General features: G+C 42.4%; 1 protein-coding gene across 2 annotated transcripts in view; it reads right to left on the bottom strand.

Annotated features, from left to right (window-relative positions):
* The window catches only part of METAP1D (methionyl aminopeptidase type 1D, mitochondrial), a 72309-nt gene extending 61495 nt beyond the window's left edge, over positions 1-10814 (bottom strand). Inside the window, exon 1 of one of the 2 annotated variants that reach the window (XM_040229346.1) lies at positions 10740-10814. In XM_040229346.1, coding sequence (XP_040085280.1) covers positions 10740-10779 — 40 coding nt within the window. In that variant the 5' untranslated portion in view covers positions 10780-10814. The remainder of the gene's footprint in view (positions 1-10739) is intronic. The other variant, XM_040229347.1, reaches the window with a different exon arrangement.
* Positions 10815-18029: the final 7215 nt, after the last annotated feature.

Below are 18029 nucleotides of genomic sequence, written 5' to 3'. Positions count from 1 at the left end.
GCCCAGTTCTGTGAAGAGATCATTCCAGCCCTTAATTATCTTTCTTCTCTCTTATTCCCAGAGCACTAACATACTGGTTTGTATGTTGGTTTTTTTTTTTTTTTCATCAAGAACTTCATTGAATAACAAATTCACTGTTTTGTTCCACTATCTTCTGCCATTTCATAGGCAACTTCATAATTCTATCTTCCCCAGATTTATTATCTTTTTGAGCAATCTTTTCCAGGTGCCCTTTACAATATTCCAGGGAGCTGAAATCTTTTCCATTGAGAGAATTTTTTTAAAGACTGAAAAAATAAAACTATCATACTGTTTTGGTCGTCATATGTATTAGGCTTCCTTCTCCAATTAAATTAAAAACCATCTGACCCAGTTCAGGAGACCACTGCCACTGAACTTTCTCTTTCCCTCACTTCTCATCCTACTATATCTGTTCCTTGCTCTTGCAGGAAATTCTCATCTTAGGACAACTCCTTTCCCCCCAGTTATCAGACTCTTTCCTTTTTACTTCTATACTCTATGGATTATTCAGTGTATAATAATGAGCCCCAAAACAAAACAGACAGGGTCCTTGCCCTTGGGAAATATCTAGCTTAGACTAGACTCTGCTGCTGCTGCTGCTGCTAAGTCACTTCAGTCGTGTCCGACTCTTCGCGACCCCATAGACGGCAGCCCACCAGGCTCCGCCGTCCCTGGGATTCTCCAGGCAAGAACACTGGAGTGGGTTGCCATTTCCTTCTCCAATGCATGAAAGTGAAAAGTGAAAGTGAAGTCGCTCAGTCGTGTCCAACTCTTCTCGACCCCATGGACTGCAGCCTACCAGGCTCCTCCGTCTATGAGATTTTCCAGGCAAGAGGACTGGAGTCTAGGATTCACCAATTCAATCCCCCTCTTGCTAATCCCCCATTCTCCTTTCCTGTTACTCTCTACTCCTTCCAGTGCATCCATCTGGAAAATTCCATCAATACAACTATCTACTTTCACTCTTTTATACACACAGGATGATGCCCATTTGAAGAAAATCACACAGTGACAATGAATGGGGCCACTGCAGATACACGGTCTCTAATTTCACTTGGATCTCAACATTGCTGGGCAATCCTTCTATTATCTCTTGTCATTTTTTCCCTCCTATTTCCCTGTCCCCTACCTCATTTCATCTCTAACCTCGGCAAAAATGTACAGAAAGAAACTAAAGCAACTGAGGGACAGGGAGCTTCTTCAGTTTTCTGTCCCCTCTTCCAGATGAAAATCTATCTACATGTTCATCCAACATCCTTCCAACACTAAAGGAGCAGGAGTCTGGTTTCTCTCTCCCTTTTCACACACATGCCTCAGCTGTCCTGTTCAGATGGCCCCCCAGTCCTGTACACGCTACTGTCAAAAGAAGCATCTCCAACTGGCTGCTCGCCAGCTCTCACCTTGCCTGCCTGCTGTATTAGAGCAGCAGAGCTCCCAGGAAATTAAATAGGCTCTCACTCCACCTCTGCCGTGGGACCAGGGGCCTCCCTGTTTCTTGACTCCTTCCTCTGACTAGGCCCTCCTGGCACAGCAGGACTCAGCCTAGTCTTTACCTCCTCTGTGAAGGAGAAGGTTCCTTAGTCACTACTGGATGACTCCATTGCACCATCTGCTCACCTCTATCTGTGTATCCTTCTTACTCTATTGCAAAATTTATTTACATGTCTGATTCCACCAAGGACTGTGAACTCATGGAGGACAAGAACTGTGTATTCCAAGGCCAGTACACTGTAAATGACATATCCCCCGCTATCTAGGTTCCTTCTCTATCTCCACAACACCTGCGGCAAATCTCCTCTTTCTTCGTTAGTCTGTGCGTTACTGCTTCATGATGAGAGAATGCAGAATGTACAATTTTTCTTTCTAGCACTTGTGAAGGTTTTTAGTGGCATAACTTACTATCCTTTGCCCTATTTCATGTATATTTGTAAAAAGAATCCTAATCAAAGTATCAAATTTAATATTAAATCAAATTTACTAATAATAACACTCTGAAATCCAACCTTATTATGTCTACTTAAATTGTCAAATTTAAGTAGTTAAAGTTTCCTATTATGATTGTGGTTTTTATCTATTTTTCCTTTTATTTTAACAGCTCTTGCTTTATGTATTTTAACATGTTATTTGACTCAAATATTCATTATTAATAATTTTATTGTATCATTATTAATCAGCCACTTTTCTCTGATTCATTCAATAAATCTTTCCTGAATGCTTATTATGTGCCAGGCATTGTTCTAGGTACTTGGGCTACACCAAGAACAAAACAAAAACTCTTTTTTTTTTTTCCAAAACAAAAACTCTTGACTGAACTTATGTTCTAGTTGAGGAGGTAGGCAAAAAATAAATGACAAATAAGTAAGTCATACAGTGTGTTAGAAAGTGTTAAGTAGTGTGAGTAGGGCCTTACAGGACATTATAAGGACTGTGGCTTTTACTCTGAGTGAAACAGTCTGGTTTTGGCTGCACAGCAAGGCATGCAGGATCTTAGTTCCCTGACCAGGAGTTGAACCAATGTCCTCTGCATTGTGAGTGTGGAGTCTTAACCACTGGACCACCAGGGAAGCCCCTAGAGGAACATTTTAAATGACCCTACTGGATATATTCATTCAATCAGCAAAATACAGAATGTGGAAAGCCCCATTAGGGCACACAGATGAACCAGCTGCTTCAACAAATAAATTTCCTGAAAAAAAAAGGGAAAATAAACTTACTGAATAAAACAAATTGACATCCTCTTCAAGCCATGTGGCATAACTGGTACTAGAATTCCTTCCTGCCTTAAACAACTAGACAAAATGTGAAGGAGCTATTTTTTTGGCACTGGCCGTTGAACAATGTAAGACAGAGAACCTTGAGGGTAAGCAAATGCACAAGGTGAGTCCAGCTGGGTTGCAGTGTTCTGCCTGGGGAAACCATCCCAAATTTTTCATTGGGAAATGGAGCCCAAGCCGAGCACAGCACCTTGCTATTTCATTAGAGAGCAGAGGGTTGGTTGTGAAGCTGCTGGGATTTGCGAGGCAGGGTACTGACGGTTCTGGAAAACAGAGAGACAAAGGGTCTACCAGACAGTAAGGCTGCTGCAAGGCTGAGAGCTGAATAGAGGTTCCAGAGGTTGCAGGGCTGGAAGAAGTTGAAGTCTTAGCCCAACCAGAGTAGAAAGACCTCACTAAGGCCCACAGGCATTCAACTGGAACCAGAAAGATCAGCTGAGACCTCGGGAGTAAGAACCACGCAGAAGCAGGGCAAATGTGAGTGAATTAAGATCTGTGAGCCAACCCAACTCACTGTCTTTTTTTGTAAATAAATTTTAATGGAACATAAGCTATGCTCATTTGTTTACACACTGTCTAGGCTGCCTTTGCACTATATTAGCAGACTTGAGTTGTTGCAATAAGAGACCACAGGGTCGACAAACGTCTAAGACATTTACTACCTGGCCCTTTATAGAAAAACTCTGTGGAACTCTGCAAAGTCCTAGAGTAAGGGCCACACTCTAGAACTTGGAGGAAAACAAAACAGATCCACTCAACCAAAGAAGAAAACCAAGCCTGGAAGAGCAACATAATCTCCACAAGGTTATTATTCATTATGTCATATATATAATTATATACTAGATAACATACGAAGAATAGAAAAATGTGACACACGGCCAAGGGAAAAAAGCAGTCAATAAAACAGAACAGATCCTGATTTGTCCAGATGACAGATTGACAGATAAGGACTTTAAAACAGCCATTATAAATATGCATGTACAAGTACTTAAAGGAAAAGATAGACATGAGTAAACAGCTGGGAAACCTCAACAGAGAAATGTATACGCAAAGAACCAAATGCAAATTCTAGAACTGTTAAGTACAATATACGAAGAAAATTCTAAAGGCTCCTGGCTTTTAGACTTACATAATGAAGAATCTACAGATGAAATTTTATATCTGAAATGTGCTTCAAAATAACCCAGCTTGGGGAGGAGAAGTGGTTGGGGAAAAAGATGAAACAAGCCGCTATAAACTGATGACTGTTGTAACTAGGTGATGGGTATGTATGGCTTTCTCTACTTTTCTGTATGTTTAAAATTCTGCACATTCAAAAGCTAAAAAAGAAAACCAATCTTTACAAGAAAAAACTGTTTTAACTGCAAAAAAGATGATGTTCAAATGAAACTCTGCATATATATTACTCTTCTCCCATCTTTGCCAAATACCTGGAGGTACATAGCATCCACTCTGCATTTTCAAAGACTCCCAATGCTGGGGGAAAGTGAGCATTTCATAAAACTGTGAATATTTATCTAGGTGAATTCCATTTCCCTCACCCCACCTCTCTCTCTCTCTGTTATACACTTTGACACAGGGGAATATCCATATTTGATTTCACAAAATGAGATTACATTAAAATACTCTATAACTTGTATTTTCCAAATAACATATGTTATGAATATCATTATTGTCCACAACACAGGCCAACATCTTTTTCTGGTTAATGACCTCACAGTAAGTATCACTGAGAGTCTACATGTTCTATACTGTGCATTATAATTCATAGTTTCAACAGGAGACAGGAACTTTGTGAAAGAAAGCTATCTCAGGCAGAGGGAAGACATAACAGCATATATGACTTGAGGGACAAGTCTGACTTTAGGGACTTTGGGGCCATGATTTGATTGTTAATTAAGCATGCTTTAATTTATATAGTAACAAGCCATAACAGAGTTGAAAGCTATTTGTTAAAAAACATCATATAGCAAAAATCCATCTCCATTCTCCGGTTATCCACATAGAGTTTAAGTCACAGGAAGCTCTTTATCAACAGTATTTTCCAAATCACCCATGGGCTGCATCCAGTTCAGTTCAGTTGCTCAGTCATGTCTGACTCTTTATGACCCCATGAATCACAGCACGCCAGGCCTCCCTGTCTATCACCATCTCCCGGAGTTCACTCAAACCCATGTCCATTGAGTTGGTGATGCCATCCAACCATCTCATCCTTGGTCGTCCCCTTCTCCTCCTGCCCTCAATCTTTCCCAGCATCAGAGTCTTTTCAAACGACTCAGCTCTTCGTATCAGGTGGCCAAAGTACTGGAGTTTCAGCTTTAGCATCATTCCTTCCAAAGAACACCCAGGGCTGATCTCCTTCAGAATGGACTGGTTGGATCTCCTTGCAGTCCAAGGAACTCTCAAGAGTCTTCTCCAGCACCACAGTTCAAAAGCATCAATTCTTCGGTGCTCAGCTTTCTTTATAGTCCAACTCTCACATCCATACATGACCACTGGAAAAACCATAGCCTTGACTAGACGGACCTTTGATGGCAAAGTAATGTCTCTGCTTTTGAATATGCTGTCTAGGTTGGTCATAACTTTCTTTCCAAGGAGTAAGCGTCTTTTAATTTCATTGCTGCAATCACCATCTGCAGTGATTTTGGAGCCCAGAAAAATAAAGTCAGCCACTGTTTCCACTGTTTCCCAAGGATCTCAGGTCGTTGACAAAAGTTTAAAGCACCTAATTTCTGAGGTAAAATACCCCTCTGCTATCTGGAGGCTAAATTTTTGAAAAACCACTATCATAAGAAAATTCTTAATGAAAGAAATCTATGGCCTTAGAGTCACAAATAAACAAAAGCACTTGTAACTATTTTGCATATTTGTTTAAAAAAGAATGATAAAATACTAATAGCTTTAAATGTATCTTAAACTATAGTTTATATAAGTAATTTCCAGTTACCATTCTTTGATCATGAAATTGTAAAGGTGTTCCTTTTCTATATTATAATTTACATAGACACTTTGCTTTGTTGCAGAGAATATGCACAGTAAAAGATATTTTCCCCCTGAATCTGGTCCCATTCAAACATTTGCTATCTTCTGTATTTGTTTGTTTGTTTTTTTCTTTTATACAGTTTTTATACAGTTTAAACAAAAGCTTTGGAAAATAAAAATGTTATCTTTTCAATGTATAAAATTCAAACACATTAAGCATAAAGTAAAAATCAGTCTATTGTCACCATTTGGAAATAACTGCTATGAACACTTGGGTGAACATCATCCTAGATATCTCTTTGGGCATGTATACATATAAGGAAGCAAAAATACAAAACATGATGTAAGTAGGATTTACTGTTCTATACCCAGGTTTTTCTGCTGCATATATACCCATGAATACTTCAGTCTACAGTACATCTACATCATCCTTTTTAATGACTGCATAGCACCCCACTGCATGGATGAACCATAATTTATGTGGTCATTCTCTTACCAAGCCATTTCAGATTCTGATTCTGGTGAATATTTCCCAATCACTATTATTATAAAGTTACATTCTTATTCATCCATCTTCGTACACTCATCCTATTGTTCTCTCAAGATAAATTCCTAAAAGCAGAATTGTTAGCTAAAAAGTATGTATACCTTTCACCTTGATACACATTGCCACACAGCCCTCTGGAAAGGCCAAACTATTTCACACACCCACCAACTGTGCCTTTCTTAGACTTTCTGCTGGACTTACTCACAGTCTGTCCCCGCTCCTCTCGCTGGCTTCAGTTCGCTCCACAGGTTTACTTCCATAAGCTTTCTTCATCTCTCCTCTGACTACACTGCTTACACCTCAAGCACTTCTCTTCCAGATGTCTTCCCTTCCCCTTTCCCAACCTCTTTTTTCTAATTATCTCTAAAAAGTCTGACTCACAACTCAAATTCCATGGAACAAAATTCTCACAGTTGCCCAAAAAGATACACAAAAGTAAAACTGCCTTAAAATAATCTTGGAGGGAGATGGAACATAAAAGGGGTGGGCAGGGAACAAAGTCACTATCTACGCCAGTCATATGACAAAAACTGACATTTTGAGATAAATTATTCTTTAGGCCTACTATATAACTTTGGTGCACAAATATTTCTACAGGCGGTTGCATTCTGAAAGGTCTTTCGTTCAGTTATGAAAGTGAGTACTTACTATGTACATATATTGTACGCCACATTTTGGGAAGACAGAGATGAAGAAGATAAGATTCTTGTCTCTAAGAAGCTCCCATTCTAGCAGGAGAGATGGAGGTGTAAAATACTTTTCAGATAAGTGTATATACTCTGATTCAGGGTAATAAGTGTTGTGATAAAGGCATGTCCTGAGTGCTATTGAAGCAGACTGGGTTAGTTCAGCCTGGGTAGAAGCAAAGACAGCTTCAAAGGAGAGATGACATTTAAGTGTGGCCTTGAAGGATGAATGATTTGCTGGGTGAATAAAGGACAGTACAGGCAAAGCAATTAAGGAGGTACACAATGGCAAACCTTAGCAGATATGATTTTGGGAAACTGGCAGGAGATGAGGCTGAAGAGATAAATTGAGGCCAGGCTGAGATGGAGTTATCCTTTGATCCTAAGAGATTCAGACTTTAGCAATGAAGAGCTCTCAGGGTTTGTTTGTTTGTTTTTGTTTTTTTAAGTAGGGAAGCATCATAATCAGACCTGAATTCTAGAAAGACAGTTGTAGGGAAGAAGACAGACTAAGGTGGAAACTAATTACAAGAGATGGTAAAGACTTGTACCCAGACCATGCAAAAAGCTGGAGGCATCCAAGAAATGGGATTTACTGACTCACTGAACACAGATGCTGAAGGCGGTGGCAAGGACCAAAAGAACTTAAATGCTTATACTTAGGTAGTGCCTGGATGGTGATGCCATTAATGGAAATAGAGTATATATATGGAGGAGCAGAAGATGTGGGGAAAAGTATTCACTTCCATGTTGAACCTGTTGAACTTAAGGGATCTGTGACACATCAGGAAAAGATGCCTAACAGAGAGCGGGGATTAAGGCCCGGTGCTCGGTTCTAGGGATATTCCACTGATTTTTTTTAAAAAATTGTATAGATTTGGCAGTCATTTGAGGTGGGTAAACATGATTGCTGACAACCAGGAGAGGAAACAGGGATGAGGGCTTAGAACAGAATCTTAGAGAACACTAATATTTATAAACCTAGAAGTAGAAGAAAAGCCTAGTGAAAGTCCAGGAAAATCAGAGAAACAGGGGCAAGCCAGGAGAGACTGGCTCATAAAAGGAACATGAGTGTAAAAGAGAAAATATGCCTCCTTCTTTGCCTGCCCCACACTTTTCCTTCCCATACTCACTGTGCAACGTAAGAATCTTATGAAGCTTTGAGAGTTGGAACAAAGATTCTAATAAGTGGGAGGTGGGAGTGAGATTAAACAGAAAGTTCCTGGGACCCAGTTAGGGATTCTGCACTGTGATCTAGGATTTATTGACAGTGTTAATACCAGGAATAGTTCCATCCCTAAAGGGCTTGTTACCTTCTCTCTCTGTTTCAAGAGACTAACATGTCCCTTCCCCTTTCCGACGTCACTACTCATAGTTTTAATCCATCCCTTAGCTCATGACAGAAGAGAACAAGGATGGCCGTGCCTCGGGGCTTGAGGCCCTTATGACCATCTTAAGCAGTTAAAAAGACTTTTCTTCCCATTTTCCAGGAGGGAAATGTGCACACAGATGCTGAGGATAAATTCTGGCACAAAGACTTAGAGTGGATTAATTTACATCAATCTAAAGGGGTGAAAAGGAGAAAGAGGAGAGAGGACTCAACAAATTTATCCGTCATTTTCAACCCTGAGGGGTGGAGAGTAGGTGGTACAGGACAACCTGTCTGCAACATAAAACTAGTTATGAATAGTCCATAAAGGGGCCTTTCCCCATCACCAAACTTCTTCCTGATGACACATTTTCCCTCCCTCTTCTAATCAGAAGATCCCCCACTTCGAGTCAGAAGATAACCCTCGTGGGGTGTAGTGGGAAGCATTACTACAGCTTTTTCTGTAAGAGCTCTTTCCAAGATTGTCTGAACCATCATTTGTCAAAATCATAAGTGAGAAAAACGATGAATATCTTATTTCTATAATCCACAAAGATTCTATACACATGCATACATATATGTGTGCATATAATACATGCGTGTGCATGTGTGTGTTCTGGCTCTTCCTCTACCTTGACTATCTGCCCAGATCCTCTTCACCATTACCTGCAGTTCCTAAAAAAGGTCTAAACACCATTAGTTCTTGTCAAACGAGGAAACAAAAAGTAACTTGATTAGTAAATAGAGTTTGGATTGGAGCCCAGATCTTAAGAGGTATAAATTGGTGCTCTTTTCACAAGGCTGTACTTTCACATAGGTTTCCACTCTCCCATCCAACCAGTCCAAATCACTACCTACATCACCGTCCCTTTACACATCTCTCACCTCAAATCTCCCCGCGGTTCCTTACTCCACTAACACACAAAAAAGACAGGTCTATCCTCCTACCAACCTCCTTCTTCTCTAAAAACATCTTTCTCTTTACTTTTCACACACACTCACAATGTTTGTCCTGTCTCTGATTCTCTACTTTGCACACTGATTTCTGTGAAGAGACTATGCCATGCAGGGCAGAGGAACGAACCCTTGAAAAAAAATCAGAGTCATATTCAAATGCCCATTTTGCCCCTTACAATCTGCAATCATGGTCTTATTACTTAACCTCTTTGTCTCATTTTTCTCATCAGCAAACATAATAATACCTAACTCATTGAGTATTAAAAGGCAATTAGCATGACTTCCCTGGTGGTTCAGTAGTTAAGACTCCCAATGCCAGGGACTGGAGTTCCCCTCCTCTCCGCGGGTCCAGAAACTAATATACCACATGCAGCACCCCGCAACCTCCCCCCAAAAAAGTAGTTAGCACATGTAAGATGCTTAACACGGTAGTACGTATTAATACATAAAAGGCACTTAAAAATGGCAGCTATTTGCCGTGAAAGTAATATTTGCCTCGCAAGACGATTGTTCCTACATACCTGACACCTAAAGTGTTCTTCAAAATATTTTAATTCCCTTCCTCCCCCAGTTTTGAAAAAAACTTTCCAATTCTTTCCAACAAAGATTCAGAAACCAGTTCAAATCCAACAAAGATTCATCTGCAAAACTGTTTGCACATTTACTAAAATTTCACCACTTACACAAGGGCTTCCCTGGTAGCTCGCTCGGTAAAGTATCCGCCTGCAGTGCAGGAGACCCAGGTTCGATCCCTGGATCTGAAAGATCCCCTGGAGAAGGACACGGCAACGCAATCCAGTGTTCTTGCCTGGAGAATCCCTTGGACAGAAGAGCCTGGCGCGCTGAAGTCAATGGGGTCGCACAGAGTCGGACATGACTGAGCGACTAAAGTACCGCACAAGAATAATAGAATGACACCTATTTAAAGCTAACCAGACATAATTTCTCCTCTTCTTAAGACAGTGGAAGAGAATAATCACATTTTCCAAGTTGCCCCAAAGACGTGTTGGATAATGCCAATAGATACAAGTTGCTTTCTCTGCGGCAACCGGGTGTCGAGGAGCATTTCCGTTACTGTAGGTTCATCGCTCTGCAGCCGGAATAAATAAGTTTGCTGCACCAATCACACAGCTGACGTGGGCGAAGAAAACTTCAGATAATGTCCCATAAATCTCAATGCGGGACTGCAAATAGATGCCACGCAGTGACGTGATCTAAGCAAATGACGAACACACACGGATCTGTTTCTGTGACAAGTGGTAACGTGTGCCTGCATATGTCCGCAGGACTGAAAGCACAATCTGGTACGCCGAGATGTCTGATCGCGGACGTGTATCCCTTTGAACCCGACTGCGTAGCAAGTGAGCAACGATGAGAACCCTCGCGCACCTCTAGGAACTTACCTCTTCGGACGAACAGGTGCAAGCCGCTGGGCGCCGCCATGTTGGCGCCGGTCACGTGGCTCCAAACTCTCGCGCCTCGCCCCGCCCCGCCCCGCCCCTCGGAGCCTTCCACTCGCCGCCCTGCCAAAAACCAGAGGCGCCGAGGCCGCCGGAGGGGAGCGCGCGTGCGCGCCGGGGGCTGACTGCGGGAGCTCTGGCGGCGGAGCGGCTCGGGCACCCGGGCCAGTAGGGGATCCCGCGGCCGGCCGAGCCCGCTCCAGCCACGAGAGGCGGGCTGCAGCAGCGGTTCGCGCACTCTCTCTGAGCCCCCGCGCCCAGGTGGGATGGAAGAAGCCTGTCAGGTAAGCGTGGTATCCAATATTTGTAGCATCAACATTTTGGTGCATGGAAACGTGAAGTTGGGAGGAAAAAAATAAAGCACAATCTAGCGTTCAACATAGCACTTTGCATCGTCTGCCACTTCGTTGCCTATTTTTCCCTGGATTCAGCTGAAAGGTAAAATTTGGTTCAAAGTCACCAGCTGCCTGCCCCCTTGGCTGCCCCAGAATCTACATTACTCAGCAGAGACAACAGACAAGACAGGATCTATGTGCAGCTGGAAAATCTATCCTGGGTTCCACAGTGGGCATATTCAGGGGACTTCTCCTTCCCCGAGGACACCTCCAGCTCAGTGGTGTTAACTGGAGTCTTAATCCTAAATGTGGCTTTTAAGAATGAGAGGATGATGTCTGCTAATTGTGCTGCCAAAAGATGAAGCCTTCGGAAGGCCAATTATGAACCAAGTGAGGGAGCTGATGAATCCCTAGTGATGACGGTGCCCATTTTTACCAAATTCACTATTCCTCTATCTGCATTCTGGGGCACATTTCCTTCCTGTCGCAGAGCAGGTATTATTCATCTTGGTACCCAGCGAAGAACCTGATATTCAAGGAATGAAGGAATGTCTGGTGAAGAAATTGAACTCTGCATGAACACAGTCAAACCAACAATGTAACACTTTCCAAACGCAGTGAAGACTGTTATGGATTCTTGGTGATGGTGTGTGATGTCACCTAATTAATGTTTAAGAATCTAACTGAACTACACAGTGAAAAACCCAGACAATTCAGAAATGATTTTTTTTTTAAGTGTAAATCCCCTTCCTCACCCTGTCTACACACCACAGTTCCACTCTCCAGTCAGCCACTGTGTGCAGTCATCCCATGCCTTTTACAGGCAAATATATGTAAATATTTTAAATAGAATCACATACTTACTGTTACAAAATTGCTTTTCCACTCATCAGAAACTTCAAACCTTAGAATACTTAGTTAGAGCTCATTCTTTTTAATGCCTCCATAGTCCTGATAATTTTAAGGAGAGTGAATTTGGGTAGTTCATTAGAGGACACACCTATAATTCTTGGAGACCCAGTTTTGTATGCTTTTGGGTCACCTTGAAAGATACAGGGGAAAAAAAGTGTTTTCCACTGAGGTAGGTAAGATGCACAAGGATGAGAATGAAAAGTACTCTTTCAAGTGACTTCAAGCTCCACCTTTTTCAAATGCAGATCATTTCCAAGGAGAGAGTTTTTTAATGTGGTAATCTGTCCTCGGTGTAACTGAAGCCAGCAACCTGAGTGCAGGAAAGGAACCTGAAAGTTAGCAGAGCACCAGTCTCAAGAAGTGTGCAGAAAAAGAAACCTAGAAGTCCCTAGAGAAATGTCAGAGGGCATTAAGCCCAATTTCAAACACAGCTGAAATGAAGCACATGTTTATGTGATTCAGTTCCCTCAGTAAAGAATCTGCCTGCAGTGCAGGAGACCCAGGTTAGATCCCCAGGTCAGGAAGATCCCCTGGGGAAGGACATGGCAACCCACTCCAGTATTCTTGCCTGGAGAATCCCATGGATGGAAGAGCCTGGCAGTCTATGGTCCTTGGGGTAATACAGAGTCAGACATGACTGAGCGACTAAACTACCACCAATCCTTGAAAAACAAATGCACAGTTTATCCCCCTTCAACTAGAAGGAAAAGGGAACATGAGAATCAGGTGGCACCACTATACTGTAATCCAGTGAGGAAGTCGCCAGTCAATTCAGCGTAGCATGCGGACATCCAGGATGAGCTAGAAATGAAGCAGATAGGAACTTGCACAGGTAATAACTTGCCCACTGATTCTTGATTTAGCTTCTTTCATAACATGCTTCGACATTGGAAAGAGTAAGAACTGCCAGCGTGTGTCCTCCAAAATCATCAACTTATATAAGATATATGCATACTGATCGACCATATAAAGGGCTAGACTCCGGGCATCTAAGTAAAAGTGTTAGTCGTACAGTCGTGTTCGACTCTTTGCGACCACTCCTGTGTCTGTGGAATTCTCTAGGAGAGAATACTGCAGTGGGTAGCCAGTACCTTCTCCAGAGGAATCTTCCCAGCTCAGGGATTTGAACCCAGGTCTCCTGCATGGTAGGTGGATTCTTTACTCTCTGAGCCATCAGGGAAGCCCTTTAAAAGATCCCTAGTAATTCTAACATCTGTGATCCTGGGTATAAGGGCATTAGATTGCTTTCATTTAGGTGAGTAACTACTACTGACTCACTTCTCATCTCTGTTTCTGCCCATCTTTCCTATGAAATGAAGGTTATGTTGTGGCACTTCGTTGATTTGAACTTCCACCATTTTTCGGATTTTGTCTTTCTTGAAAAAAAATGTTGAATAATTTTTCAAAACCAGAGTTCAAGAAATAAAGGGTAACTTCATAATACCTTCAGTTTCTACATCCAGAAGTTCATTCTGCAATGTTAAAATATTTTTATTGTGATTAATTATTGTTTTATAGGGTTTTTACCTTGTTATTTTTAATTACTTATTTGGCTGCATCCAGTCCTAGTTGCCACAGGCCAGCCCCTCATTGCATCATGCAGGACTTTTCATTGTGTCACATGGGCTCACTAGCTGTGTCTCAGAGGCTTAGTTGCTCCATGGCATGTGGGATCTTAGTTCCTTTCCCTACTAGGGATTGAACCCACATCCCTTGCACTGCAAGGCAGATGGATTTTTAACCACTGGACTACCGGGGAAGTCCCATTCCTCGGTTTTTAAAAGGTTTTCTTATTAGCATTTTTTTATATCTTTTAATCTTCTTTTATTAAAGAGATACATACATCAGAAATAAATTCTGATATTCTCATTTTTTAAGTCATTTTTTCCTTCCTCCTTCTTCTACTTAATATTTTATTATAGACATACTACATAACTTTTTCAAATACCATATATAGTTTGTAGTAAAATTGAAATTATTTTGGTTTCCATAATGAAGATCCTGAATTTGTGATTCAAATTCGCAATTTAAAAGCTCTAGAGATTTTGCTACCTCAAGTAAATCCCTTTAAAAATAACTTTTGCTTTATAAAGACATCATCCTGTAACCTGAGAAAGCAATGGCAACCCACTCCAGTACTCTTGCCTGGAAAATCTCATGGATGGAGGAGCCTGGTAGGCTGCAGTCCATGGGGTCTTGAGGAGTCAGACACGACTGAGCGACTTCCCTTTCACTTTTCACTTTCATGCACTGGAGAAGGAAATGGCAACCCACTCCAGTGTTTTTGCCTGGAGAATCCCAAGGACGGGGGAGCCTGGTGGGCTGCCGTCTGTGGGGTCGCACAGGGTCGGACACAACTGCAGTGACTTAGCAGCAGCAGCAGCAGCATCCTGTAACTTGTCTCACTAGGTTTTTAAATACTTATGAAGATTACCTATAATGCAACATAAAGACTAAGGTGTAGAAGCCCTTAGCCCTTACACTAAGGTATATATCTGTAGAAGAAACTTGTTACATACAAACACATAAGACTGACTGAGACAGTGTGGTGTTTCCTACCGGGCACTACAGCAGCCTGCTGGGGGAAACTGGTGTCCTGGGGCCTGCCTAGCTTCAGTGGGGCTGTCAACCCCAGGAGCCTTCATTCTGCCTGAACTTACTTCTGTTTGCCATCTGAACCAGAAAAATTAGCCTTTTGGTTTTATATCAGGATCATTTCTTAGCATTTGGCTAAGAAACTCTATGGCTTGGGAAGAATATTTCCCATCCTGCCCTCCAGTGTGTTCAGTTTTAGTGTGAGGAAATGCTTTTATTTATTTACATTTCTTAAAAAGTCAAATGAACATTCTTTTCAAGAACTTGGAGTCCTGCATAAGCATAAGTTGCATATTTAACAGGGACCTGTCTCCATAGCTGACTGGACCCCCTAAAGTTAAGGTCCAGCTTCACACGATTATATATGTTCAGGCAGAAAGTTGCTGGGGCACTCTCTTAGCCAACTTGTTGGCAGAATATTGTTTCCTGAACCACTTGAGACAACATGAGACATGTTACTGGGTAATCTCTGGGGCTTCCCAGGAGGCGCTAGTGGTAAAGAACCGGCCTATCAATACAGGAGAGCTAAGAGATGTGGGTTCGAGCCCTGGGTTGGGAAGATCGCCTAGAGGAGGACAGGGCAACCGACTCCAGTATTCTTGCCTGGAGAATCCCATGGACAGAGGAGCCTGATGGGCTGTGGTCCACAGGCTCACAAAGAGTTGGACACAACTAGAGCAACTTAGCACCCAATCTAGGCGGACCCTTAGAGAAAAATGTATAAATGCTCCATGTTTTTTTTGAGGACAAGTAATGTCATATGCAAGACAGTTATAGGAAATCAAGGGGGTTTCTCCTTGCTGCTGTGTCCTGCTTCCCTCGTCTCTGGCAATGCCTAGAGGAAACTAGGAGGCAGGGAGGGCACTCTAATCGTATGTGGCCCTCCTGCCCCTCCCATTTTTGATTTGTATAATGACATTTTCTGGATCACATAATTCCTGGGCCAGTGAAACTTTATGTTCCACCCTTTTCCAACAAGATTGCCTGTGACCCTCCTACATAGAAATTCTGAAGATTTTGTGAGTCTATAGCCATTTATAAGGCATCATCCAAGTGGGCTCAGAGAAGAGCATGTTGCTCCCTCCTGAGCAGCCTGTCAGTGTGATTAAGCAGAGAAGAATGGGACCAGAGAGGGCTAACTTAGCTGTAGGGTAAGACCAAACTTTGTCCCCAGGGAGTTGCTCTCAGGCACAGTCTGGCCTGCATTCATTTCAAGCTGCTCCAGCCTCTTGGCTTGAAAGAGATGAGAGATTTGTAAGCAGAAATAGTGCTTCAGCATAACAGCCTATCCATTGTTGGGGCAGTAGCCTACCTGGAATGGTGGCAGGGGCCAAGAGAGGGAAGGGGTGGGAAGACTGTAAAGACGAGGATGAGGGTGGTCCCAGACCTCACTCACTGATGCATTTGAGTTTTATCTTTTTTTCTTCAAATGAGTTACAGTTGATTTACAATACTACATTAATTGCAAAATGATTCAAACATTTTATGGGTTATATTCCATTTACGGGCTTCCCAGGTGGTGCTAGTGCTAAAGGATACACCTGCCAATACAGCAGATGCAAGAAACTTGGTTTCGATCCCTGGGTCAGGAAGATCCCCTGGCAGGGGCATGGCAGCCCACTCCAGCATTCTTGCCTGGAGAATCCCATGGACAGAGGAGCCTGGGGTCTACAGTCCATAGCGTCGCAAAGAGTCGGACACGACTGAAGCGACTTAGCACGCATGCAAGCACACGTGTTCCATTTATAGCTTTATAAAATGTTGGCTGTATTCCCTGCATTGTACAATATATCCTTGTAGGTTATTTACTTTATGCATAGTACTGTGTCCTTCTTAATCCTCCACCCCTTTCGTGCCCTTCTCCCCTTGCTGCTCCCCACCAGTAACTACTAGTTTGTTCTCTGTATCTGAGTTTGTGTTATACTCACTAGTTTGTCTTATAGAATCCACATACAAGTGATAACGTATGTGTCTTTCTCTGTCTGACTTATTTCAATAAGCGTACTACCCTCCAGGTCAACCCATGTTGTTGCAACAACATTTCATTATTTTCAAATATTGAAAATTTCATTGTTTTTTATGACTGAGTAGTATTCCACTGTACATATGTGCTTAGTCGCTCAGTTGTGTCTTACTCTTGGCAACCCCATGGACTATAGCCCACCAGGCTCCTCTGTCCATGGGGATTCTTGAGGCAAGAATACTGGGGTGGGCTGCCATGCCCTCCTCCAAGGCATCTTCCCAACCCAGGGATCGAACCCAGGTCTTCCACATTGCAGGCAGATTCTTTACCATCTGAGCCACTAGGGAAGCCCAAGAATATTGGAGTGAGTAGCCTGTCCCTTCTTCAGGGGATCTTCCTGACCCAGGGATGAAACCGGGGTCTCCTGCTTTTGCAGGTGGCTTACCAGCTGAGCTACCATGGAAGCCCCAGTGTGTATATACTGCCATCTTTTTTATTCAGTCACCTGTTCATGGACACTTAGTTATTGGCTATTGTAAATAATGCTGGTATTAACACTGAGGCACATGTACCTTTTCAAGTTAGAGTTTTCTTTGGATATATACCCAGGAAGTGGAATTGCTGGGTCATATGGTAGTCCTAGGAGAAGGCAATGGCACCCCACTCCAGTACTCTTGCCTGGAAAATCCCATGGACAGAGGAGCCTAGTAGGCTGCAGTCCATGGGGTCTCTAGGAGTCAGACATCACTTTCACTTTTACTTTCGTGCACTGGAGAAGGAAATGGCAACCCACTCCAGTGTTCTTGCCTGGAGAATCCCAGGGACGGGGGAGCCTGGTGGGCTGCCATCTACGGGGTCGCACAGAGTCGGACACGACTGAAGCGACTTAGCAGCAGCAGCAGCAGCATGGTAGTCCTAGTTTTTTGAGGAGCCTCCAAAATGTATTTCACAGTGGCTGCTGAGTTTTATCTTAAGCGACAGGGCTTCCATGACCTCATTTCTTGGCACTGGCTCTAAGGAAAGTTGGTTTATCTAAATAAAAACATGTACCATTATCAACTATTATCTATTCTCAGTTAGTAAGCTCTGAAAAGTTGCACCTGCTTACAGACTTCTGGAGAATGAAGAATCCATGCAGATTAAGGCAGAAAGGCAAAAAGTTTCCAAGAGAATTTAGTGATCAGTCAATCAGCCAATCAATAAATACTTAAGTGCATACTCAACTCCAAGGAGATTATGATGTTATTTTGGTTCTTAGGAAATTAATTGGAAAACTGAGACTAAGATGCTCACAAAATTGTCCGTAAAGAAAGAGCAAGTAACCTTGAGACTATAAGCCTTACAGGAGCAACACCAGGTGCGAGGAGTCAGATTTTCACTATCCTTGGCTGCCAAGAACTGAGAAAAATGCTGAATGGTAATAAATTC

The sequence above is a fragment of the Oryx dammah genome, unplaced genomic scaffold (assembly GCF_014754425.2).
Source record: "Oryx dammah isolate SB20612 unplaced genomic scaffold, SCBI_Odam_1.1 HiC_scaffold_27, whole genome shotgun sequence".
Taxonomy (NCBI): domain Eukaryota; kingdom Metazoa; phylum Chordata; class Mammalia; order Artiodactyla; family Bovidae; genus Oryx; species Oryx dammah.
The sequence above is the reverse complement of the archived record's forward strand: the minus strand, read 5'-3'. Positions and strand labels throughout refer to the sequence as shown.